Genomic DNA, 27,831 nt, shown 5'->3' with positions numbered 1-27,831 from the left:
CCAGAGTCCAACTGAACCGTGCTCTGGCACACCTCTTCCAAGCGGGCCAGGGACGGCTAAACGAACCTCGCCCGGGCACGGTTCGGAGCACTCACACTAGTCACACGAACCGCGCTTTGGTGGTCAAACGCACTCAGGCATGGTTCAAACTGCCAAACTAGTGCGAGTACACCCTAAGCTGCTGGGTCATTTTTAACGCTGTGTTATTTTTTCCAATCCCAACTGCTGGGTTGAGCCCGTCTCTGATGAAACAACTCAGCTACTGAATTACAGTCAGTCAGAACGTGGGCTTTTTGATTCAGGAGAGAGCGGTTCTCAGCACAGCTGATTTTTTACTTCTTCAGCAAAATAAATGTTTATATACATTTTTCATTTATAAAGTCTTTACTGTGCTGCAAATTGTATTATTTAACACAACACAACATAAGGACGAGATGTCAGTCAGCTGCGTCAGCAGCAGTTGTTTCGCAGGATGGAAACATCTTTTGACTTGCATAATATAAAATATAATAATAAATTGATTTTATTCGTTATTGTACTGAGTTTAATAATAATGAACATAGTGATTGTCATTTACTCCCGACATCTGAGCCGCTGAAGATGCAGTGAATTACGTTTGTTTGTGAAGGGAACGTGCCTCCCGATCTACATAAACGTGTCTATATTCGCGCAAATCATTTGTGATCCAGCTTCACCTACAGCACAAGTGAGTACAAGGGGTTTATTATGAATCTCTGCAATCACCTTTCCTAATAATGTGCTAGTTAGCAAGTTTAGTAGCTAAATGAGGCTAAAGTAAACAGGCTCGTCACTCATCTGAGAGAACAGAGGGGTGGGGCAAGCAGAGCTCATTTGCATTTGAAGGAACAACCCCTTAGAATGAGATGATTTTTGCAGAGCTCATTTTGACAAGGTAAAAAGGGTGTTGTTTTACACTGCCATTGAGAATTTTTAACTACAGTATATTATAAACTTTTTATTAAGACCCTAAATAATCATATCAACTTGTGAAAAATGGGCATCTGATGACCCCTTTAAAATATGTTCTCTAATGTCAATACTGTTTGTTTATGGGCAGTTAACCCAGTGAACAGCAACCCTCATTGGCTCTGATTTCTGTGACACACCGGCATGAAAATTAGCGCTATTTCTGTAAAAAGTGATTACAGAGAATGGTTGAATCCACTAAAATTAAAATTGTACTTTTGAATGTTCATGTGAATATAATAATAAATGTTCATCTTTTGATTATTGTTGTTGCCTGTAGTAATTCTGTGTGTGTTTTTATAAGTTCCAGTCCATTTTAATACAGCAATATAATCATTTTTAAACATTAGTCGACTTCAATAAAATAACCCAGCATGTTTGGTAAAAACATTTAACCCAAAATAACCCAGCATGTGTTCTGTCTAATATTTACCCAATGCTGGGTTGCCAAATAACCTAATTTGGGTTGTTTTTAGCCAAGCATATTTCTGATGGAATCCCAGAGCTTTTTGCCCCTGCATAGACAGCAACGCAACTGACAAGAAATTGATGAATAAAGCCATTATTTGCTATAGCTATACAGTTGAACCACTGATTTCACATGGACTGTTTTAACAATGTCCTTACTAACTTTCTGGGCCTTGAACACGTTAACTGCATTGCTGTCTATTCAGGGTCAGAATGCTCTTAGATTTAATCAAAAATATCTTAATTTGCGTTCCGAAGATGAACAAAGCTCTTACAGGTTTGTGATGACATGAGAGTGACAGAATTTTCATTTTTGGGTAAACTACTTTAAAATCATTTTGTCCATCAGAAATACGATAATAGATAGTCTGTTACTGAGGCTGTTAATAGTGCTAAAAACAACTTCCTCTAGTTTGTGGTTTGCATAGAGAAAAGAGGAAACTTCATTTCTGTTACATTTGTGTGTTTTTAAAACATCAGTAGGACCTCATAGTATGAAGTATTTTATTACATCCTGAGAACCACATCTGTTTGATCAAATATAAAGTAAAAACAGTTATACTGTAAAATATTGTTTGTTTATAATGTTTATACAGTGGAAATACACTTATGACAGCAGGAAAAACAAAACAAAAACAAAAACAAAAGAACAGAAACATTACTATACTGATTAAAAAAAAAGTGCTTTATGTGCTTATAACCTTATATGTACCTAGTTTAAAGACATTCAGATATGTTTTACTTATTAAAAAATAAACAAATAAATAAACATAAATAATTAAATATAAAATACTGATTAATAATAAGATTTTTCACTGTAAATCTTCTTAAGAGACATATAACCGATATGAAGTGCATGATTGAAGCAAAAAATGCAGTTTTCAGGAAGATTACCTTTACCGACTGGGAAGCGTAGAACAATGCTTTTCAGTGACATTCTAATCGTTGGGCCTGTCTATGCATACAAACATAATGGACCACGAAATGACTTCTGTCACGTCGCTTCAGTTGTTCCGACAATTAAAACCTCAGGTGGGAGAAATTGCGCAGAGAGACACAGAGAAAGTAAGCGACAGAGAGGAGGGAAAAGTTGTCTGACAGTTTAGCAACATAATAGTTTTAGCTGGCTTGCCTGCTGAGTTTGGCTTTTCTGAAGTCACAGAACAAAGAGACCATGATGAAGCATCTTGACAGCCGGTAGTTAGAACCATTCTCTAATATAGAAGAATGTCTGACACTGTGTGCGTTCAATATCTGTTTGATTTAAATGAACCCGTGAGTCACATGCCAGTGAGCAATTGAATAAAAAAGAAATTAAGAGCATTTACTTCTCCAAAATTATCATTTCAGTTTGTCTGTCTTTGGTGCTTGATCGTCTGATAATGGAATGAGAAGTTGTGAAGTTAGCAAAGTTTATTTTATTTTTTTATTTTTTTTGTCTAGATACTATCCTGAGAGAAAAAAAAGTGTTTTATTCTTTCATGTCAACTCACCTCAAAACATAATCATGAATTTGTGTTTCAGGCTTCTCATGAAATCTCATGAAGTGGCTAAATTTCAAGTGTTTTGCTAATGTTAAATATGTAAAAATGCATTTTAATAGCAAATAAATTTGTTAATACTATTAAAAGCTGTTGGACAGTTACACATTAAACGTCATTCGTTTTACGTTCACCGATCCCATCACAAAAGACTTGGACATTTATGCAAATTTCCTACATGTTGCAAGTTCCTTTTTGCACAAGTATATAAACCATAACCACAAACACACAGACACATCAGGAGTACAACGAAGTATCCCTGAGGAGAAATACCGTATTAGCTAGTTAGGTACATTTATGCTTCAAACTTAAAAGGTTGTAGTCATCCAAACTGCATGGAATATGTCTGGGCATGTGAATGAAAGTATGGATAAAGATTCAATAATGGACTCCGAAGACAGAATAGAGAAGATAGTTGATATCTATGTGAGTGCCGAGGCTGTGAGAGATATGAAACATAAGAAGGACAAAGAAGACTTTGATGACACCCAAACAACTAAAACCCAAACACCTTGAAACACAGGTAACTGAGATTAACTGCTTATACATTTACTAATAAAATCTGGTGTAAACTGGATGGAGAAATGGAGAAGAAAATAGACTAATATAATGTCTGTCATTTTCAGCAGGTGATTCAGTAAGAAACAGAAGCTCTAGAGCAGCTGTAGTGTGTTTGGTGCTGCTGTGTGTTCTTCTGCTGACTGCAGTCATAGTGCTGTGTGTCATCTTCATGCACGAGAAACAACAGCTCATATCCAAGAATGAAAAGTTGAGATCCAACAATGAAAACCTGACCAATGAGAGAGAACATCTAATACTCAAGAACACAAACCTGACCAATGAGAAAGAACAACTGATACTCAACAACACAAACCTGACCAATGAGAGAGAACATCTAATACTCAAGAACACAAACCTGACCAATGAGAAAGAACAACTGATACTCAACAACACAAACCTGACCAATGAGAAAGAACAACTGATACTCAACAACACAAACCTGACCAATGAGAGAGAACATCTAATACTCAAGAACACAAACCTGACCAATGAAAGAGAAGAGCTAATACTTCAGATTTGTCGTAAAGTTTTTTTAGTCTATATAGTTATTTTCTGTACAGCAGACATTTTTAAAGTATGACAGAGTTGTGTTGTGGTCTCAATAACTTTTAGTGTACACAATCTATGAATATACCATCTGTAACAAGTTACAGAGAAAATAGTGTAAACGGGAATGAAATGCTAACAGCAGAACTGGTTGTGTTTATAGATGGATGGACTTACTATCAATTCAGTTGTTACTACATGTCCAGTGTGACAAACAACTGGAAAGAGAGCAGAAAATACTGTACAGACAGACGAGCAGATTTGATCATCATAAATGACAGACAGGAAAATGTGAGTGAAAGATTGTGTGATTATAGTGTTTAGCAGCTAAATGAGAGATGATCAGATTAAATGTGTGTGTTTATGATATAAATGTGCAACTGTTTCATCTGCTTAGGATTTTGTTCACAACATGACTGGTGCTACTATAGTTTATATTGGTCTGACTGACGTTGTTAATGAGGGCACATGGAAATGGGTTGATGGCACCAACATGACATCTAGGTGAGAAATCACTGAACTGAACTGATTATTATGTAATAAATGATTCTCACAGTCAGTATCATATCACACTGAACATCACTGAACATCTAATGCTGATCTGTTGTTTCAGCCCGTGGTCTGATAAAGAACCAAACGGACTAAAAGACGAGAACTGTGCTGCAATTTTGCATGGAAGGTGGATTGATGAACCATGTAATGGGAGAGATCATCAATGGATCTGTGAGAAGAGGATTTCCCAGCTCATACTGCCATAGGAACATCACACACCTTTTTGACACAAGTTCAACAGTACAAAACTTTTGTAATAACTGATTGTCATCTTTAGCTCAAACTTGTTTCTGGAGGATGCCCACAACTGCACATTTTGAAAGTCTCCTTTGTCAGACACACATTTCCTGTGCTGAGCCAAATGGAGAAAGAAGAGAGAACTGTGCTGTGACTGTGGCTGTGAATAAACCGCCAAATTGGCCTAATTCATTAGGGTGGGTTGATGTTCCATGTACTGATTCTTATCAATGGATCTGTGAGAAGAGGATTTCACAGCTCACACTGCCATAGGAACATCACACACCTTTTTGACACAAGTTCACCAGTACAAAACTTTTGTAATAATCATCTATAGTAGTGTTTCTTAACCTTGTCCCTGAAGGACACCCACAACTGCATATTTTGAAAGGCTCCTTTGTCAGACACACATTTCCTGTGGTGGAGTTTCTTCTCATGAGCTGATGAGTTGAGTCAGGTGTGTTTCATTACGGAGACATACAAAATGTGCAAAATGGGACTCCAGAAGTGCATTTAATTCGACCAGAAATGCCTTGCAAGTGAATATCACAGAGTAATCTGCCATATAAGTCTGACTCCAGTCTTCAGTTATTGTTTGCGAATCACTTCAGTAGTGATGCAAAGTCCGATCAGCAAACCGATTCATCGGTTCATCCAATGAACATCGGTTCATCAATCACTATGCAATCTTTTCTAAGAACATTCAAGTTAATCATGTGATCACAGTTTCATTCATTGATTGTAACTTACACTGATGTAAATGCAGTTTACGCTAAAACTATCAACCATAAAGCATACTGTCAGTGTCCTTTTGAGATGAGTTGAAGTTCCTTTATGCATAAATGCTTAAAACATCTTCACAAAAACAGTTCCTTTATGCATAAATACTGGAAGCATTTCCAAAAAACAGTTCCTTTATGCATAAATACTGGCCACACAAACACAGATGAGGAACACACTACAGTCCACTCCAGGAGAGAAATTAAGCTCCAGGGCAGCTGCAGTGTTTTTGGTGCTGCTGTGTGTTCTTCTGACTGCAGTCATAGTGCTGTATGTCACACTCATTCAAGAGAGACAACATCTCATATCCAAGAATGCAAAGCTGACCAATGAGAAAGACCAGCTACTACTCAAGAACACAAACCTGACCAATGAGAGAGACCAGTTAAGAAATGAACTTCAGATTTGTGGTAAATTTTTGTTTCTTTATGTAGTTATTTGCTATTCGACTTCTTTTTATATTTTTATGCTATCTGTTATACGATACAGACAGATGAGTGTGAATGAGAATGAAAAGCTAACAGCTGAACTGGTTCTGTTAACAGCTGGATGGACTTGCTATAATTCCAATTTTTACTACATGTCCAATGTGACGAAGAACTTGACTGAGAGCAGAAAAGACTGAATAGAGGAACAGATCTGATCATCATAAACAACAGACAGGAACAAGTGAGTAAAAGATACAGTGTTTAGATGTTATGATCAAATGAAATGTGTCTATTTGTGATATGAATGTGCAACTGTTTTATCCGTTTAGGATTTTGTTCACAACATAACTAGGAATGATGCATTTTATATTGGTCTGACTGACAGCGATGTGGAGCGCACATGGAAATGGGTTGATGGCACTACAAACATGACCACTGGGTGAGAAAGCATTGAATTGTACTGATTATTATATAATCAATGATTCTCACAGTCAGTTTCATATCACACAGAAGGCAGCACTGAACATCTAATGATGATCTGTAGTTTCAGCTTCTGGTATTCTGGAGAGCCAACATTTCAAGTTGAATAAACTTTTTTTAAGTTGACTGAACTTAAAATTTTAAGGCAGCCAGGTTACAAATTATTTTAAGTTGACTCAACAAATTGTTTTTTACAGTGTGCACTCTGCGTTTTCACCAACATTTTTGTTAAATGCCAGATCTCACCACACAATGTGATGTCAAGCCAAAGCTCCGGATTTATGTGCTCACACTATACAGTCCGATCGTCTAGCTATGTCTTGACTGCTCACATATACAGGCCAAATAAACACGGAGGACCCTCCAAACCTGGACTTGTGTAGCCTTCATTGCTTCCATTTAAACCACACTTCATGCCACTATGGTTTCATTTCTGTTTTCATGTAGGCGCAGTGAGGAAAAAAAAAACATTAAGTTTAGGGCAGTTGGTTCATAGCTCTGCCTCAACTGTGTGATACACTCTTGAGGGATGACCAAAATTTCGGACCTGTCAAAAGTTCATCCGACTAATCGCCTTTCTTTTCCCCTTGTACATTGCACGTCAAAAGTTGCACGACAAAGCTGAAATTTGGTCAGACTCAAAAAAGAGTTGCACAAATCACAATTCGGCTCAAAATCGGAAAAAGGTAAAGTCAGGATGGGGACCCTCCAGACGCAGGACTAAACACTCCTGATCTAAAATAAATATAGCTCTTTACAAAAACACATGCTTTACCTGATAAACAATAATGGGATAGTTTGCCTAAAAAGAACATTTTGAATGGATCACTTTCAAGTATTTTTTAAAAAGATGCAAACCCATAATAAAATGAACCTATATAGAGAGTGAACTCTCCCTTTAAGTGTTTTGTGAAGAAAATTTGTTTGTTGTTGCTTTGAAATTTTTTGTTTTATTGTAATCATGTATAATTAAATGAAACCAAATATAATATAAAACATCCAATCGTTTTTAAAGAAGAATCGTTTTTTAGCAGCTAAATGAGAGATGATCAGACACAATGTGTCTATGTATGATATTAATGTGCTCCTGTTTCATCTACTCAGGATTTTGTTCACAACATGACTAGTAATGCTGCATTTTATATTGATCTGAGTGACATTGGTGTGGAGGGCATATGGAAATGGGTTGATGGAACACTCCCTAGGTGAGAAATCACTGAAATGAACTGATTATTATAAAATAAAAGAATCTCACAGTCTCACAGAGCTGATGAGTTGAGTCAGGTGTGTTTCATTAGGGAGACATACAAAATGTGTAAAATGGGACTTGAGAGGTGTGTTTCAATGGCCAGGAATGTACTTTTTAAATACCCTGTGCTTATAGTGCATTTCTCCATGCACTTGCTGCCTCAGAAACAGCTGTTCTAATGACGAACAAAACACAGATTTTCATTTGAGCTTGATTTTCAGAAAATGCAAGTGCAAGTGTTTGATAAAGCCACAATACCAAGTTTGAAGATGTAGTTTAATTGTTTAAGTATTGGAAAAAAAAAAAAAAAAAAAAAAAAAACTTTTGCTCTTTCCATAATAAATACTGGCCAAACAAAGGAACACAACACAGTCCACTCCAGGACAAAAACTAGTGTTAGTTTATATACATCTTGTTGGCACTAAAACTGCCCGAAAGTGTAAAAGAAAAACTTAAGAAGTAACACTGGATTCAACGCAAGGAAACACATGGAAGATACAGAAAAATGGGGAAAACACTGATAATATACACAAAAATGATAATATAAGAAGTAACACTGGAAAAGATTCAACGCAAGGAAAATCACCTGAACTTTGCTCTTTCCATGCTTTCAAATATGTGCTGTTTTGATGCATTTTCAAAAATACAGTACATGTCCGCATAAATACTGGCCAAACAAAGGAACACAACACAGTCCACTCCAGGACAAAAACAACTGATACTCAAGAACACAGACCTGACCAATGAAAGAGTACAGCTAAGAAATAAACTTCAGATTTGTGGTAAATTTTTGTTTTTTTATGTAGTTATTTGCTATCCAACGTCTTTTTATATTATTATGCTATACGTTATAAGATACAATCATGTGAGGGTAATTGGAAATGAAAAGCCAACAGCTGAACTGGTTCTGTTAACAGTTGAATGGACTTCCTATCAATCCAGTTTTTACTACATGTCCAAAGAGATGAAGAACTGGACTGAGAGCAGAAGATATTGTACAGAAAGAGGAGCAGATCTGATCATCATAAACAACAGAGAGGAACAAGTGAGTGAACAACAGTTTTATGTGTATAGAATTTTTAGCAGGTAAATGAGAGATGATCAGATAAAATGTATGATATTAATGTGCTCCTGTTTCATCTGCTCAGGATTTTGTTCTCAACATGACTGCTAATGCTGCATTTTATATTGGTCTGACTGACGTTGGTGTGGAGGGCACATGGCAATGGGTTGATGGCACATTCCCTAGGTGAGAAATCACTGAACTGAACTGATTATTATAAAATAAATGTTTCACACAGTCAGTATTATATCACACAGAAAGCAGCACTGAACATCTAATGCTGATCTATAGTTTCAGGTCCTGGGCATCTGCAGAGCCAAATGGAGGATCAAACGAGAACTGTGCTGTGAATGTGTATAAAACGCCAGAATGGCCTACTTTAGTAGGATGGGTTGATATTCACTGTAATTATGGTTATCAATGGATCTGTGAGAAGAGGATTTCACAGCTCATGCTGCCATAGTACAGTAAATACAGTAAATAGTTAGCCTTGAAAACTGTCGTTTAACCAAAAAAATCATATAAGGAATTTAATATGTAAGCATATGTAGGTGTTACGTAGTTGCTGGTGCTGGATGGAAGACAGGATACAACGTACGACACAAATCTTATTTTAATCACTTCCAAGAGGAACTGGCGGGAACACAGAGCAATAATCCACACACGTAGAAACACAAATCAACAATAAAGACCGACAAGGGGAGTGAGGCACAAAGAACACTATATATACAGAAACAGGGGAGTGGCTACAAACGAGATAACAAGGGGAAGTCCAAATATGGGTAAGACTAAACCAAAAACACTAAACCAAGAGGTGGAGCAAACGGAACAAACCAAAACAACAAGAAACACTGGGGGAAAAACACTAGGAGACATGTAACATTACCCCCCCCTCCCGGTAGGTGCGTCCCGCACCGTAACAATACAACTGGGGAGGGAGGGCGGGCGCCCTGGAGGCTGATACGGGACAGGAACATAGTAGCTAGGGAAAGCCTCCAGGGCGGATCAGGGAGCCATGGCGGATCAGGGAGTTCAGGAGGCCATGGCTGGACAGACAGTTCAGGAGGCCATGGTGAATCAGGGAGTTCAGGAGGCCATGGCCGGACAGACAGTTCAGGAGGCCATGGTGGATCAGGGAGTTCAGGAGACCATGGCCGGACAAACAGTTCAGGAGGCCATGGCGGATCTGGGGGCTCAGGAGGCCATGGCCGGGTAAACAGTTCAGGTGGCCATGGCAGGTCTGGGGGCTCAGAAGGCCATGGCCGGGCAGATAGTCCAGGAGGCCATGGTGGATCTGGGGGCTCAGGAGGCCATGGCCGGGTAAACAGTTCAGGTGGCCATGGCGGGTCTGGGGGCTCAGGAGGCCATGGCCGGGCAGATAGTCCAGGAGGCCATGGCTGAACAGGGGGGAGTAGCCCCCCCAAAATTTTCTTGGGGGAATTTACAGTACTGCCAGCCCTAGAGAGCGCTGGATGAAGCGCCGGCTCAGGAGGGCGCGCTGAAGGAGGAGCCGACTCAGGAGGGCGAGCTGGGCAGAGCCGGCTCTGGAGGGCGAGCTGGGCAGAGCTCCGGCTCTGGAGGGCGAGCTGGGCAGAGCTCCGGCTCTGGAGGGCGAGCTGGGCAGAGCTCCGGCTCTGGAGGGCGAGCTGGGCAGAGCTCCGGCTCTGGAGGGCGAGCTGGGCAGAGCTCCGGCTCTGGAGGGCGAGCTGGACTTTGTCTTGGCTCATGAGAAGCACCAGGAACTTGACTTGACTCAGGAGATGTAGCCGTGACGTGACTTGACTCAGCCGTGACGTGACTTGACTCAGGAACCACAACGGTTATGAGACTTGACTCAGGAATGCCCGCAACAACTTGGCTTGACTCATGGGGAACCGCTGTGACTTTACTTGATTCAGGAACGACAGCTTTGGCTTGACTTGATTCAGCCACTTGACTTGACTCAGTAGCTGCAGCTGCAACTTGACGTGACTCAGAAACTTGACTTGCCTCGGGAAACGCAGCTGCAATTTGACTTGATTCAGTAGCTGCAACTTGACTTGACTCGGGGAACACAGCTACAACTTGACTTGACTCAGGAACTATAGCCGTGGCTTGACTTGGCTCAGGAAGGCTGGGTGGAACCATCGGAAGCTCAGGAAGGCTGGGCGGAACCAGCGGAGGCTCAGGAAGGCTGGGCGGAACCAGCGGAGGCTCAGGAAAATCAGGGGAGATAATAGGAGCCGTGAACTCCAGTGGGATTGCCCTGTCCATAATGTTCATTCCAGCTATCATGACTGGGGGCTCAGGCTTGGCGGCCATCTTGGCCGGGGGCTCAGGAACGGAGGCCATCTTGGCCGGGGGCTCAGGAACGGAGGCCATCTTGGCCGGGGGCTCAGGAACGGAGGCCATCTTGGCCGGGGGCTCAGGAACGGAGGCCATCTTACGTGCAGACTCTGGCGTGGCGGCCATCTTGCGTGCAGACTCTGGCGTGGCGGCCATCTTGCGTGCAGACTCTGGCGTGGCGGCCATCTTGCGTGCAGGCTCTGGCGTGGCGGCCATCTTGCGAGCAGGCTCTGGCGTGGCGGCCATCTTGCGAGCAGGCTCTGGCGTGGCGGCCATCTTGCGAGCAGGCTCTGGCGTGGCGGCCATCTTGCGAGCAGGCTCTGGCGTGGCGGCCATCTTGCGAGCAGGCTCTGGCGTGGCGGCCATCTTGCGAGCAGGCTCTGGCGTGGCGGCCATCTTGCGAGCAGACGCTGGCGTGGCGGCTGCCATCTTGCGTGCAGGCTTTGGCGTGGCGGCGGCCTGAGGTGCTGGGCTGAGGACCATCGTGGAACTAAGGTAGACTTGGGGACACGCAGGAGACAAGGAGGGTGTGAGGTCGCTGGAGTGATATGCGGAGGGCTCTGGCTGTTGGTGAGGTGGGGCGACTGCATGTTTCCAGATGGGAGGAGGATTACCATCCTCCACCATGACTTGGAACGAGGAACCACATAAATCAAGAACAAAATTTATAAAGTCTGCTACAGGACGGTAGCAATCATTAGGACTAATCAATTGAAACAAACTATCATCTTTGAGTCCCATCTGGAAACATGCGTTAACCATCTTGTCACTCCATCTCACCAGATGGTAAACACTCAAAAACTCCTCCACATATTCCTCCAGCGAACGCTCACCTTGTTGCAGGTTTAGGAGGAGGTCATCAGCCCAGGTCATCCTTTGTTTTTGGTCGGTCTTTTCTGTTACGTAGTTGCTGGTGCTGGATGGAAGACAGGATACAACGTACGACACAAATCTTATTTTAATCACTTCCAAGAGGAACTGGCGGGAACACAGAGCAATAATCCACACACGTAGAAACACAAATCAACAATAAAGACCGACAAGGGGAGTGAGGCACAAAGAACACTATATATACAGAAACAGGGGAGTGGCTACAAACGAGATAACAAGGGGAAGTCCAAATATGGGTAAGACTAAACCAAAAACACTAAACCAAGAGGTGGAGCAAACGGAACAAACCAAAACAACAAGAAACACTGGGGGAAAAACACTAGGAGACATGTAACAGTAGGCAATTTAAATGTATTATAATATAAAGCTAACTTCTTTTTACCTAACCTCTTTAAGTAAGAAGGCATAGCATGTTTGCACAGCAGTAATAAAAAAAGAAAACTTATTATACGACAAAAAAAAAAAACAATTGGAGAAAAGATCCCTGTAGTTTCCCCTTCACTGCTGCCTACTGTTTTGCCTTAAATACATATTAAATATTCAAATCCCACATCAGACAACCTACAACCTAGGGTGGACCGAGTACAGTTGGTACAGGGGTACATTTGAAACCTTAAATAACTTGCATGCTCAACAAGTCTGATCTGTGATATTTGCTTCACACATGCGTTTCGGTGCCCTCTTCGATCGTGGGAAATTTGACGTACATGCATTTCTCCAGTACGGAAATATAGCTGAAAGGTTTTTTTTTTCCCTAACGTAAGTTTTTCACTTCACCATGTCCCTTTCAAATTGAGTAGCTTCTCATCCTTACATGACTGTTAAAGTTAACTTATATTTTCGTAAACCTTAATCTGTGCTCTAAAAACAGACATATTGCATGGCTTTGTGTCATGTAAGGTCTTCATAAAATCTAGAGAAATGTTCGAGGTGGTCAGCGGGGTACAATTTAGACACAATGTATCATTAATTTTTTTATGTTTATTGTTCTTACATTCATTAGGTTATTGTTTGCATTTGATCTGTTTTATTATTCCTGTTTGCAATTGTTCAATGTTTTTACTGTTTTACTGTTTATTGTACCTAACTTTTCAACTGTTAAAATGATGAACTGAAATTAAATATTGTATCGCTGTTTGCAATTACTGTACAATGTTTTACAAATGAACTACTTTTAACTAAACAAATAATCAAAGTAAAATACTGAACGGATATAAAAACATTTTTAAAGGTATTGTACATTTGCAATGAATTGGGGAAACAGCACTGGCACACACACACACGCACACCCGTATTATGTGTTAATTGACTGTGTTTATTATATAGAGTGAGCTGAAATGAATTATTATTGATTATTATAACAGATGTCAAGTAGATGTGGTACCTGTGTGTGTGTGTGTGTGTGTGTTAAATGTTATACTTACCTGTGAAGGGTATAGTCCAGAAAGGGGCAGGGTTTGGCCTATATAAGCCGAGGCCAAACCCAAGACAAGTCGATGCAAGAGTGCTACTGAGGTGCCTCAAGCAAACCCCAAACCCCTTTGTATACTGTGGATACCTGTTTGTTGACTGTATATATCATTGTTGGATCATTTTCAGGTTTATTTTCCCTTTTTGTTGTTTCTTTGGTACTTCGGATTTTTATATATTTTTTTTTGCACTTGTATTCTTCACTGTGGATGAACTTTCTGGCACTGTAAATAAACTTCACCATGCACGAAAGCGCTTCTGCAGGTGAGCCATCATTTTTACATCCTTCACGGTCATTTTTTTCTGGTAAGCTGGGTACAGTTGGAACAAAAGAGCTTATTGTGTTTATTAGCTAACTGTGGCAAATATGACCAACTTATGGATGTTAATAATTAATCAGATTTTAGTAGACAAGTAAAGAAAATGTCATATGAAAAATCATTTTTTTAGTCCCTAGTTATGGTGTGGTAAAAGAAAAAGCAAAAAGTGTACCAGGTCTACCCTACAAGCAGTATAGTAACATACACGTCTGATAATATTTTATAAATCAATTCCAAAAGATCTTTCACAATTTACTTTGATAAAACAAATGATAAAATAAATGAATGACACGAATGGCTTTTTTTTTGTATAATTTTAAGCTATATAAATCAGAAAGGATACATCTGTATTTTTGTCTTAATAGTGAAATAGATAAATCAAAATATACAATCCACTGATGCATTTATATGCGGTTAAATCAATAAAATGAAACAAATCCACACTGTGAGGGGGAAAAAAACTGTGTACTTCTGCACTGAGTTCGTTTTTGCATAAATACTGGCCACACAAACACAGATGAGGAACAAAACACAGTTCACTTCAGGAGAGAAACTAGTGTTAGTTTGCTGGCATCCTGACAAGTTTAGAAAACTTGGAAAATGTACAGAGAAGATGGGGAAAGCACTGATAATATCTACATAAATTATGTTATAAGAGGTAAAACCGGAAAAGACTAAACGCGAGGAAAATCATCTGAACTCACAGGTACTGCGATTAATAATTCACTTAGTTTTCATGCTTTCAATTGATGTGTGCTGTGTGGATAAAGAAAGACAATAACATCATGTCTGTCATCATCAGAAAGTGATTCAGTGATGATCAGAAAGTACAGAGCAGCTGTAGTGTTTGATGCTGCTGTGTGTTCTTCTGCTGACTGCAGTCATTGTGCTGTGTGTCACACTCCCTCAAGAGAAACAACAGCATCATAACCAAGAATGAAAACCTGACCAATGAGAAAGAGCAGCTAATATCCAAGATTGAAAATCTGACCAATGAGAGAGACCATCTAATACTCAAGAACACAAACCTGACCAATGAGAGAGACCAGCTGAGAAATGAACTTCAGATTTGTGGTAAAGTTTCTTTAGTTTATGTAGTTATTTGCTATCCACCTTTTTTGTATATGATTATACTATCTGTTTTATGATACAGACAGATGAGTGTGAATGAGAACAAAAAGATAACAGCTGAACTGGTTCTCTTAACAGCTGGATGGACTTTCTATAATTCCACTTGTTACTTCATGTCCAATGTGACGAAAAACTGGACTGAGAGCAGACTAGACTATCTGAAAAGAATAGCAGATCTGATCATCATAAACAACAGACAGGAACAAGTGGGTGATTGTGCATTTATAGTGTTTAGCAGCTAAATGAGAGATGATCAGAAATGTGTTTGTTTATGATATAAGTGTGCAACTGTTTCATCTGCTCAGGATTTTGTTCACAACATGACTGGGGCTCCAGTTTATATCGGTCTGACTGACATTGATGTGGAGGGAACATGGAAATGGGTTGATGGCAGCACACTGACCTCTGGGTGAGAAATCACTGAATTGTACTGATTATTATGTGATAAATGATTCTCACAGTCAGTATCATATCACACAGAACCAAATGGAGGAACAAGAGAGAACTGTGCTATGAATGTCGCTAAACCACCACCAGGGTGGCCTAATTCAGTAGGGTGGGCTGATGATCCATGTAATAGAGCTCATCAATGGATCTGTGAGAAGAGGATTTCACAGCTCATAACGCCATAGGAACATCACACACCTTTTTGACACAAGTTCAACAGTACAAAATCATCATCTAAAGCAGTGTTTATCAACCTTGTTCCTGAACAATGCCCACATCTGCATATTTTGAAAGTCTCCTTTGTTAGACACACATTTCTTGTGTTGGAGTTTCTTTTTATAAGCTGATGAGTTGAATCAGGTGTGTTTCATTAGGGAGACATACAAAATGAGCAAAATGGGACTCCTGAAGTGCTTTCCATTTGACCAGAAATGTCTTGTGAGTGAACGTCGCTGAGTATTCTGTCATTTAACTGAAATTCTGATCTTCATTTATTATTTGTACATCACCAGTCACTGCGAATCACTCTAGTACTTAAAAGAAGTTTAAATAAAATAAAGGTGGTAAAAATAAAATTCAGGTGTGATTTATGTTGTGTGTGTGATATTTTTTTTCTATAAAGTGTGTGAGACCTGATAATTACAATGCAAATATCATGATTATGGGTAAATAACATTAAATTATTAAATAAGCATATCATATCATGAAAATCTTGATAATCGTGACATTTTCCATGTTTAAGTGCTATAATCGGGTCCCGAATATATAGAAAACATGAAAAATGACAACCCAGTAACTTTGTTTTGGTAAGTCTTTCTCTGTAAACATGCGAAAAAGCAAGTTGCTCAGATTTCGCTCCCCCGACGTAGGAATGAGATCATAATATTACCACCCCTTAATCTGCAGTAAAAAGTTTTCATCCCCTGCACATCATTTTGTTTTCGCTAACAACAACTGTGTACGAGTTCTAACGCCTTTGCAAAAGTGCGGGCAAAATTCTGTCATTGGCCCCACAGACGATCACAAAACACTATTTAGAGCCCCAGTGGATTTATTGATTTGTTTACTGTATATTACGCCACTGCCACATAGATGTAATATCAACATGCGGTTTACTGTTTACCTTCACAGACATACTGTTCACCTTCACAGACATAACCGACTGTTTTTGTAACTCCTGTGCGTTTTTAACATAAACTTGACATGCAAAATAAGACATGAAAGAGGACTTAGTTTAGTACTCACATGCCATGTGACAGCCGCTATCTGTGCACGTGGCCAGATGTGTGAGAAAACCGCATATGAAAAGTTTAAACTGATACGGTTTAAAACGCATGATTTCAGCACGTTAGACCAACCAGATGTTTTTTGGCAGAGTATCCAAGGTATGAGGTATAAAGGCACAGCTCTATTTTGGGGCGGAGAGCAGCAGCTCATTTGCATTTAAAGAGACATGCACCAAAACAGCGTTTCTGCTTTTATTTAAAACGATACAATAAATGATCTGTGGGGTATTTTGAGCTGAAGCTTCACAGACACATTCTTCTGGGGATACCTGAGACTTATATAACATATTGTAAAAAGTGGCAAAATGTGTCACTTTTAAATTAATAATATCTTTAAATAAATACAAATCGATGCATTATATGTATTATAAATTTTGTCATTATTAATTAATTGGCATATTCCCATGTGAAGAGGATTGCAAACAGAAACTTAAATAAGCTAATCACAAAAACAGTTTTATAAATTTTATTTAAAATATGAACAGTAGTCACATCCTGCAAGAACTAATATGATTTTTTCTTGTGCATCAAGCAACAGTAGTTGAGCTTCAGTTCACTGTATTTGAATACTTGTTGTCTAAAATAAATGTTAAGCAAATGTAAAGTGGTCATGTCTCTTAAATGTCAAAAATTCCTTTAACAATTCAACCTACTTGAAATTCATGTAACTTACACTCACGGAAGACCAAGTAAATGCAGCTGATGTTAAAACTATCAACCATAAACTGATCAACTGTCTGGCCTTTCATTTACCAACAACAACCTAAAAGCTAAGAACATTTTCCAACACCACCCACCGTTAAAATTAATACAGTATATGCATTTGAACCTCATTTAAATGAACACAATCCACATTGTTTAAACACATACTGTCAGTGTCCCTCTGAGATGAGTTGCACAGTTAATTCCTTTATGCATTAATACTTGAAACAACACAGTTCCTATATGCATAAATACTGGCCACGCAAACACAGATGAGGAACACAATACAGTCCACTCCAGGAGGGAAACTAGTGTTAGTGTTAGTTGATCAGCATCTTGCTGACATTGAAACTGTATGAAAGTGTAAAAGAAAATATAGAAAAAAACTTGGAAGATGTACAGAGAACACAGGGAAAACACTGATAAAGTCTACGGAAATGACGTTATAAGAGGTCAAATGGGAAAAGATTCAACGCAAGGAAAATCATCTGAACTCACAGGTACTCAGCTTAATAATTTACTCAGTTTTCATGCTTTAAATTGATATGTGCTGTTTAATGTGGATAATTAATGAGAATAACACCATGTTTGTTGTTCAGGAGGTGACTGTGTGAAGATCATAAGCGTAATGTGTTTAGTGCTGCTGTGTGTTCTTCTGACAGCAGTCATAGTGCTGTGTGTCACACTCATTCAAGAGAGACAACAGCTCATATCCAAGACTGAAAAGTTGACCAATGAGAGAGACCAGCTACTACTCAAGAACACAAACCTGACCAATGAGAGAGATCAGCTGATAATCAAGAACACAAACATGACCAAAAAAAGAGAAAAGCTAAGAAATGAACTTCAAATTTATGGCAAATTTTATTTTTGCTACCCAACTTCCTTTTATACTATTATGCTATCTTTTTTAAGATACAGACAGATGAGTGTCAATGAGAATAAAAAGCTAACAGCTGAACTGGTTCTGTTAACAATTGGATGGACTTGCTATAATTCCAGTTTTTACTACATGTCCAATGAGATGAAGAGCTGGACTGAGAGCGGAAAAGACTGAGCAGATCTGATCATTATAAACAGCAGACAGGAACAAGTGAGAAAAAGATTGTGGGTTTATAGTGTTTAGCGGCTAAATGAGAGATGATCAGATTAAATGTGTCTATTTATGATATAATTGTGCAATTGTGCATCTGCTCAGGATTTTGTGCACAACATGACTGGTGCTGGTCTTGTTTATATTGGTCTGACTGACGTTGGTGTGGAGGACACATGGGAATGGGTTGATGGCACCAGCATGACATCTAGGTGAGAAATCACTGAATTGAACTGATTATTATGTAATAAATGATTCTCACAGTCAGTTTCATATCACACAGAAAGCAGCACTGAACATCTAATGTTGATCTGTTGTTTCAGCTTCTGGTTTTCTGGAGAACCAAATGGAGGAACAATAGAGAACTGTGTTATGAATGTGGCTAAATTCAGTAGGGTGGGTTAACGTTCCATGTAAAGATGTTTATCAATGGATTTGTGAGAAGAGGATTTCACAGCTCATAATGCCATTGGAAAATTACACACCTTTTTGACACAAGTTCAACAGTACAAAACTTAAAAATAACTGATCATCATCTAAAGCAGTGTTTATCAACCTTGTTCCTGGTGGATGCCCACAACTGCACATTTTGAAAGTCTCTTTTGTCAGACACACTTTTCATGTGTTGGAGTTTCTTCTAATGAGCTGATGAGTTGAGTCAGGTGAGTTTCATTAGGGAGACATACAAAATGTGCAAAATGTGACTCCAGAAGGGCTTTCCATTTGACCAGAAATGTCTTGCGAGTGAACAATGTACAGAGTATTCTGTCATGTAGGTAAATTTCCAGTCTTCATTTATTATTTGCACATTATTTACATCACCAGTCACTGCGAATCATTCCAGTACTTAAAGAAAGTTTGAATAAAATAAAGTTGTTAAAAGAAGTTGAAACTCCAGCATTATTATTAATTCGTCCCAGGTTTGGTTTGTAAGCATTTTTCAAAGGTATAAAGTATGTGAGATATGATAGTTGCAATGCAAACATCATGATCACGGTTGAGATAAAATACACATCTGAACCTTAAAAACCATTACATTTGTATTTATTTACAGAAGTATATTATGTCATCAAACCTTAAACTCCACTAATATTTGTGCCTTTTCTTTGTTTAATGATCTAGGCCTAGGCCTATATACGGTATATGATCATGCACTGAATATGTTGTTAAATTACATAGTATGATAACATGCTACAATACACTGGAGTGCAAATAGTATCTGCCACTATTAACACTCAGTGCAAAGAAACTATAAATCTGTTTTTTGTTTCATAATTTGCACTTAGTGTACAATAACTGGTAAGTAATGTTTTAAACTGTCACTTTACCAAGAAAATCACATGTAAGCAATTTTAATGTATATACAAAGTAAACCTCTTTTAGTAAGAAGGCATAGCATGTTGGTAACAGTAACAAAAAAAATGTTTTGCTGTAAAAAAAAAAAAAAAAAAAAAAAAAAAAAATATATATATATATATATATATATATATATTATTTTATTTTATTTTTTTATTTTTTTTCTTCAGGGGGACTTATGTATGTATGTATGTAATACTGAGCACACAAACAGAGATAAGGAACACAAGACAGCCCACTCCAGGACAGAAACTAGTGTTACTTTGGTGGCATCCTGACGACAAGAAAACTGTCTGAAAGTGTTAAAGAAATTATAGAAAAACTTGGAAAATGTACAGAGAAGATGGGGAAAGCACTGATAATATCTACGTAGATTATGTTATAAAAGGTAGAACTGTAAAAGACTCAACGCAAGGAAAATCATCTGAACTCACAGGTACTGAGATTAATAATTCACTTAGTTTTCATGCTTTCTATTGATGTGTGCTGTGTTTAGAGGATAAATAAAGAAAATAACACCATGTACAGACATCTTCAGGAAGTGATTGAGTGAAGTTCAGAAACTACAGAGCAGCTGTCGTGTGTTTGGTGCTGCTGTGTGTTTTTCTTCTGACCGCAGTCATAGTGCTGTCTTCCACCTTCACTTATGAGAGACAACAGCTCATATCCAAGAATGAAACGCTGACCAATGAGAGAGACCAGTCAATATTCAAGATGTGACCAATGAAAGAGACCAACTGATACTCAAAAACACAAACCTGACCAATGAGAGACAATAGCTGATACTCAAGAGCACAAACCTGACTATTCAGAGATACCAGCTAAGAAATGAACTTCAGGTTCTTGGTAAAGTTTCTTCAGTCTTTTTAGTTGTTTGCTGTTCATCTTCTTTTTAATGTAAGCGCACGTGTGGCCATTTATCAATTTGAAGGTGTCCGGTTCCTGGTGTCATACGTTTCCAATTATTATTAGCTCTACAAAACAAATTGTTTTGCTGCTTGAAATTGCAAACGGTGCTTCTTACCATATTATTATAATGTTGTAATTAAAAACAAATTGGTTTGTAGCACTAATTGTTTGATTGTTTACTGCATTGTATTATGCTTCTTGTTACTTCCCTATAGTGGCGAATTAATCTGAAATCTTGCACATTACCTGAAAATAGTTTACTTCACCTTTGAAAAATTAGGTGAATTAGGTACAGCAGATATTTTTAAAGAATGACAGAGTTGGGTTGTGGTCTCAGTAACTTCCAGTGTACACAATATATGATTATACTATCTGATATGCGATACAGACAGATGAGTATAATTCAGTATAATTCAGAATAATTCAGAAAGTAAAGTTTTTAAAGGATGTACATTCACTAGCATTTAACATTACATTATGTCTGTGGTGTTCAGGAAGTTCAGCAGTGTGTTTGGTGCTGCTGTGTGTTCTTTTGCTGACTGTAGAAGACAGGCATGCCTGTAGAGATGCCTTCACGGTATAGACTGGGATGATTTTCAGCAATCAGCAGCTTAAATTCTGCTGTTCCTGGAGATCTACCTTCCTGCAGAGTTTAGTTCCAACCCTGATCAAACACACCTGTCTGTAATTATCAAGTGCACCTTCAGATCCTAATTAGTCAGTTCATGTGTGTTTGATCAGGGATGGAGCTGAACTCTGCAGGAAAGGTAGATCTCCAGGAACAGGGTTGAGCACCCCTGTCTTAACTTTTGATGTACCAGCAACAACCTAAACATTTATAAAACTGTAAATGTTCCCCAAAACAAGCCAGCATCAAAATAAAGAAGCCTCTGAAGACTTTATACAGTTACTGAGTGAAACTTTGATAATAAATGCATTTGAATCTCATTTAAACAAACACAATCAACATTTGTGAAACAAATATTTATGATGTTCTGTGGAAAGTTGAAGTTCCTTTATGCATAACTGAAATGTTTCCACAAATCAGTTCCTTTTTGCATAAATACATGGCTACACAAACACAAATGAGGAACATTCTCCAGGAGACAAACTAGTGTTAGTTTGTTGGCATCTTGACGACACTGAAACTGTTCGAAAGTGAATGAAAATATAGAAAAGGGAAAATGTACAGAGAACATGGGAAAAGCACTGATGATATCTATGAAAATGACTTTGTTACAAAAGGTAAACTTGGAAGACAGACGATGGACAGTAACATGAGAATCCAGCCATCTAAACTCACAGGTATTGAGACTAAAAATGTATTTCATCACAACATAATAGCACCAATTTGATAAAGCAGTTCATATCTATGAATGAGTATCTGACTAGAGAGAGAGAGCAGCTAAAATGGTTGAAAAATTATCTTAAGAGTTGTCTTGGTAAAGTGTGTGTGAACAGTGTAAATAACGCATAGATGTTTCCTTTTTTTAGGTTTATTAATGACAAATTTATGGAATTTATAGATGATTTTTAACTTTTTTTAGATTTTAGATGTGTAATCTCTATGAACTTTTTCACAGAGTCTTCAGAGAGTATTTTTCCCATGTAATGTACAGTAGGTATGTCTTCCATGACAAATCACCTTTTAATAATGACACGGCTTACAGGAGGAAATTGTGGAGTATTTTTTTGTCCGTTTGATAACATTTGATGATAACATTCTGATTAATCAAATAGTAGCAGGTTCCTGGAATAATCATTAAACTTCTCTAATGTTCAGAGGTGAGCTGAACTTCTGTAAATATAAATACTTGAAACATTTCCACACATCAGGAATGTAATATGGTCAACCTCTGAAAAGCTGCTAGTATTAGTTAGTTGTGAACTTTATTTGTTAGTTGGTATCTAAGAAATATATTAGCCTTCATTTAGGTTATATCATGAAACGCTCTTGTCTTCACTGGTACTCTCTGAAAATCAATAAAGGCAGGACTCCGAGAATGAACAAGGGGGCGAGACAAACAGAGACAGAAGATATTTATGAAAATGCTGACGCTATGAAAGGTAAAATCACAATGAAGACAGAAGACTCATATACAAAGAGAATCCAGCCACCTGAACACACAGGTACAGAGTTTAATAATTAATACATTTCCTCATGAGAAAGCACTAACAATGAGAAGGCACTAACATCATGTCTGTGTTGTTCAGGACGTGACTGTGTGAAGATCATAAACTACAGATCAGCTGTAGTGTGTTTGGTGCTGCTGTGTGTTCTTCTGCTGACTGCAGTCATAGCGCTGGGTGTCACCTTCACTCAAGAGAGACAACAGCTTATATTCAAGAATAAAAACCTGACCAATCAGAGAGACCAGCTAAGAAACAACTCTCAGATTCATGGTAAAGTTTCTTTAGCCTTTAGTCATATTTTTAATGTAAAAGCATTTGTACATTTGCTAATTCTATCTTTCAGCTTCAACTTATTATTAGCTTGATATTGCAAACTGGTATTTCTTACCATGTTATTTTAATGTATCATTTTAAATAAGAACAAATTGGTCTATAGTACAAATTGCAAGTTTTACAGTTTGCTGCATTTTGTTGTTCTCCTTGTTATTTTCCTATAGCAACTAATGAATCTGAAGTCTCGCACAATGACAGAAAATAACATACTTCTGTATTGAAAATAAGATGGATACAGCAGATAGTTTTAAAACATTATACTATGTGTTATAAGTACAGACAGATGAGTGTAAATGTGAACTAAAAGCAAAATAGATCTGGTTCTGTTAACAGATGGATGGATTTGCTATCAATCGACTTGTTACTACATATCCAAAGAGATGAAGAACTGGAATGAGAGCAGACAAGACTGTTTGAATAGAGGAGCAGATCTGATCATCATAAACAACAGACAGGAACAAGTAAAATATTTTAGTTTTTATGTGCGTTTATATTGTTTGAAATGTGTCCATTGTCTGTTTATAATACAGTATAAATGTGTACTTGTTTAATGTGCTCAGGATTTTGTTACGGACATGCCTGGTGTTGCTGCAGTCTATATTGGTCTGGCTGACACTAATTTGAATGGAACATGGAAATGGGTTGATGGCACACTGACCTCTGGGTAAGAAATCACTGAATTTGAACTGATTATTATGAAAAGTCAGTATCATATCACACAGAAAGCAGCACTGAACATCTAATGCTGATCTGTAGTTTCAGCTTCTGGGCGCTTAAAGAGCCAACTGGAGGAATAGAGAACTGTGCTGTGACTGTAGCTGTATCTCAGCTAAAGTTTGGTAATTCATTAGGCTGGCATCATGTTGTATGTACTACTTTTTTTCCATGGATCTGTGAGAAGAGGATTCCACAGCTCACACTGCCATAGCAGCATCACACACCTTTCTGACACAAGTTCAACAGTACAAAACTTGAATTAACTGATATTTAGTGAAATTCTAAAATGTACAAAATTTATATAAGCAAGTACATCATGATTTTCCAAACCGTGTTTTTGGCTTATCCTGAATGCGGTACAAAAATAATATTTTGTATTCAGACTTTTATTTTAGACTGGCCCAGCTAGAGTGTTCTTCCGCAAGATGCACACAGTTATGTTTATTAACTGCTAGAGCGCCAAAAGTTATAGACTGCAGCTTTAACATCTCTTTGTTTTCAATACACACATCTACTCATTCTTTATCATTAAATAAATACATAAACAAATAAATAAATACAATTTAGTTCACCCTAGTTTTTCAAGAGTGCACATCTTCATTCACATATTCTTTCCATGAGTGTTATCACAAGTCTGATATACCTGATGATTTTATAGTTAATTACTCTGTGTCAAGATATGTTTTCATGCTAAATATAACAGTAGAACTGTGTGTATTACAACCCGCTGGAGCCCAGTGTGAGATCCACCAATCAGAGAGGTTTCTGAATCTCAATCAATCAATCAATCATGCTTTATATTCAGCTACTTTTTAAAATTTGTACTCCTCATAAAGAATGTTAACTGAAAACTAGATGTTCATAACTGTCAAAATAAAGTAATAAAACAATGGTTTCAACTGAGCTTAACTTGTGTGGCTATTACAGCTGTTTTTTTGTTTTTTTTTACAGTTTCTAAAATTATTGGTTCTTTCCTCTAAATTGTACACACAAATCATGCGCTCAACATGCAAAACATGCATCTTTTGCAAAAGCAAACTTCTTTCAAAACTATTTTAACTCTTATAAAACTGTTGCTTTTGCATAGTAAATCTACACACTAACTTAAAATGATTAACCATATACACGGCAAAACACGAACGGATATGACAAATGTAAACCACTATTATCTGGTGTCTTTTGCTTGCTTAGTGTGCAATGGAGTACACAGGAGTCTTCAATGCACTCACATGTACATGCATATACTGTATATACAGTGTATATACACAAATAATAAACATTTCACAGTTATTGGACTGAACTGAATCAACACTGAACTGACTTGAGCTTTATAATGACACTATTGGCTTGTTTGAATTTGATTTGAAATAATCTGTATTGCAAAAAAACATTATAAACTCTCAAAAAAGAAGGTACTAATATTGTTGGATTTTGGTAGGCACACCTTTGTGCCTAAAGGGTTCATATTGGTACCTTTAAGATACATATAAGTACCTTAAGTGTACATAGTAGCACCTAAAAGATACAATATGTACTTTCTGAAAAAGGTACCGGCTAGGGATGGGCGATATCTTATTGTTTGCGATATACTGGTAAAAAATTTTCCCCACAATAAAAATTAGTCTTCCCACGACACAACGATAAAGTCTAGTTGTTGATGCATTTCTGTGTGCGACAGTGTGGAGTGACATGCTGAAGGTGGATGTGAAAATATTATATGATGTTTGATAAAGTTCGGGAGGAGCATGATCAGACAATCAACTAATTTGGCACAGGTGCAACTCGTCTAGCTAGCACAAGTCATATATAAGCACACAGCCGACTTACCTCTGTCATTCGACTGTTTTTCGGCATCCCTCCTCCACCCCAACTCCTCACTCTTAATCTATCCTCATCCTATACTTGGGATAGGGGGAGTTCTCTGGGTTCGGGCCATATTCCGGGCTCGGAGCCCTCCCCCAGGACAGCACGCCAAAATATGCTTACTGTTTACTCAACCAGATTAGATGTGAGGGTGAACTTGCGAAATGACTAACGATAAACGAGGAGCTCAAATCTGGAACTGGTTTGGTCAAAACTGTGCAGTGCGACAAAAATCGGTCTGAGACTTGAATAACGTTAACTATACTAGTAGCAAGTGTGTGATGCAGTTTTGCATGTGTTTGAGCCTGTTTACAAACCTGCTGTCCAAAAAAAAAAAAAAAATCATTTATTGGCATGCTTTTTCTCCAAGTTTTTATCCAACATAGCCAAGTGTTTGAAATAACCTTTGTGATTGGCCGTGGTATCATATCAGAATGAGGCTGAAATCATACTATTTCATAGTATTATAAAAGCTATGTCAAGTAGCATTGCATTATAAATTTACTTCATCCTTATAAAAATACCCAGGTTTATTCGAAGAACACAGACAAATCAAATATTGTAGCAATCGTATGTTTATTGTCTTCAAGTTTCCTCAGTTAAAATTCCTCTAACTGCGTTTTATTCAGCTACAGCGATAACCAGATTAGAGATTCCTGAAGCGTTATCGGTGCTATTACTTCTACTATAAAACATACGTGGCGTTTCTGCGCAAGGGCACCCTCCGGCTTCCGTATCACACAGAGCTTTATTGCCAAGTGTGTTTTACACAAAAGGAATTCGTCTTAATATTAGGAGCTTCCAGTACAGAAAATACAAACAATTTAATTCACATTCCAGTGTGGGTGTGCACCATATTGTGGGTAAAAAACAAATAGGAAAGATAATACTTTTCTCTAAAGAAATCTAAAGATTTCCCTGAATTATCATCATTGATATATCGTTATCGCAATAAATACACTAAAAAAAAAAAAAAAAAAAAAAAAAAAACACAATTTGTTAATTCAGCTTAAAACAATTTGTTACCCTGCTGCCTTAAAAGTTCAGTCAAATAAAATAAGTTTATTCAACTTGAAATGTTAAGTTGTACTAAGTAACAACTTAGATATTTGTATTTGCTAAACTTAACAGATGGGTAAGTAACCCAGCTGCCTTAAAATTTTAAGTTGATTCAACTCAAATATCTGTCACTGTCAAAAGCTGTCACTTAGTATAATTTAACATTTCAAGTTGAATAAATTTTTTTGAGTTGACTGAACTTAAAATTTTAAGGCAGCCAGGTTACAAATTATTTTAAGTTGACTCAACAAATTGTTTTTTTACAGTGTACCAGAAATTAGCGTGATAAATTTTTAAGCCCATATCGCCCATCCCTAGTACCGGCCCAATGATAGTTTCTGTAAGATACAGACAGATGAGTTTGAATGGCAATGGAAAGGTTGTGTTTATAGATGGATGAATTTACTATAAATTCAGTTTTTACTACATGTCCAGTAAGTGCTGCTTTGTGTTAGGGTTAGGGTTAAATTCATGTCTGTAGAGATATGCATGCCTTCACGGTGTAGACTAGAATATGAATTTCAGTGATTATCAGCTTAAATTCTGCTCTTTACCTCACACAAAACTACTATATACCATCAGAGATGAACACGACCACATACTGCCCTAGGAAAACCACACACCTTATGTTAGAAGAGCTCCTAAACCATTAACCAAAAACTGTCTTAACTTTTGATGTACCAGCAACAACCTGAACATTTTAAAAAGCTGTAAATGTTCCCAGTTCCTCTGAAGACTTTATATAGATACTGAGTGAGTGAGCCTGTGATAATAAATGCATGTGAACCTCATTTAAATGAACATAATCACAACTGTTGAAACAAATATTTATAGTGTTATGGTGATGTTCAAGTTGAAGTTCCTTTACGCTTAAGTAATTAAAACATTTCCACAAATTAGTTCC

General features: G+C 37.8%; 2 protein-coding genes, 1 long non-coding RNA gene and 1 pseudogene across 8 annotated transcripts in view; 3 read left to right on the top strand and 1 right to left on the bottom strand.

Annotated features, from left to right (window-relative positions):
- cadm2a (cell adhesion molecule 2a) overlaps nucleotides 1-27,831 on the bottom strand; it is a 572,131-nt gene that overhangs the window by 142,542 nt on the left and 401,758 nt on the right. The gene's annotated exons all lie outside the window — the stretch shown is intronic.
- On the top strand, nucleotides 3,252-6,741 carry LOC127172343 (asialoglycoprotein receptor 1-like; annotated as a pseudogene).
- Nucleotides 8,540-12,560, top strand: LOC127172357 (uncharacterized). Its single transcript, XR_007828624.1, has 5 exons — nucleotides 8,540-8,611; nucleotides 8,747-8,874; nucleotides 8,978-9,078; nucleotides 9,184-9,443; nucleotides 12,449-12,560. It is a non-coding gene; the product is annotated as an uncharacterized LOC127172357 (long non-coding RNA).
- On the top strand, nucleotides 21,936-24,865 carry LOC127172347 (C-type lectin domain family 4 member E-like). The gene is made up of 6 exons (XM_051121617.1): nucleotides 21,936-22,127; nucleotides 22,812-22,952; nucleotides 23,037-23,225; nucleotides 23,622-23,749; nucleotides 23,849-23,952; nucleotides 24,045-24,865. Exons 1-6 carry the CDS (start codon nucleotides 22,007-22,009, stop codon nucleotides 24,214-24,216), a joined length of 855 nt encoding a protein of 284 aa, XP_050977574.1. The 5' UTR covers nucleotides 21,936-22,006; the 3' UTR covers nucleotides 24,217-24,865.

This window comes from Labeo rohita, chromosome 10, assembly GCF_022985175.1.
Source record: "Labeo rohita strain BAU-BD-2019 chromosome 10, IGBB_LRoh.1.0, whole genome shotgun sequence".
NCBI classification, from domain to species: Eukaryota; Metazoa; Chordata; class Actinopteri; order Cypriniformes; family Cyprinidae; genus Labeo; species Labeo rohita.
This window is presented reverse-complemented; position numbering and strand designations above follow the sequence as displayed.

What these genes read in the sequence shown, in the direction of transcription:
- LOC127172347 (XM_051121617.1), top strand. Translation starts at nt 22,007, where the DNA reads ATGTACAGAGAACATGGGAAAAGCACTGATGATATCTATGAAAATGAC. An exon ending in AAACAACTCTCAGATTCATG is followed by an intron (nt 23,226 to 23,621) that starts GTAAAGTTTCTT and finishes TTCTGTTAACAG; the next exon opens with ATGGATGGATTTGCTATCAA. An exon ending in GATGGCACACTGACCTCTGG is followed by an intron (nt 23,953 to 24,044) that starts GTAAGAAATCAC and finishes GCTGATCTGTAG; the next exon opens with TTTCAGCTTCTGGGCGCTTA.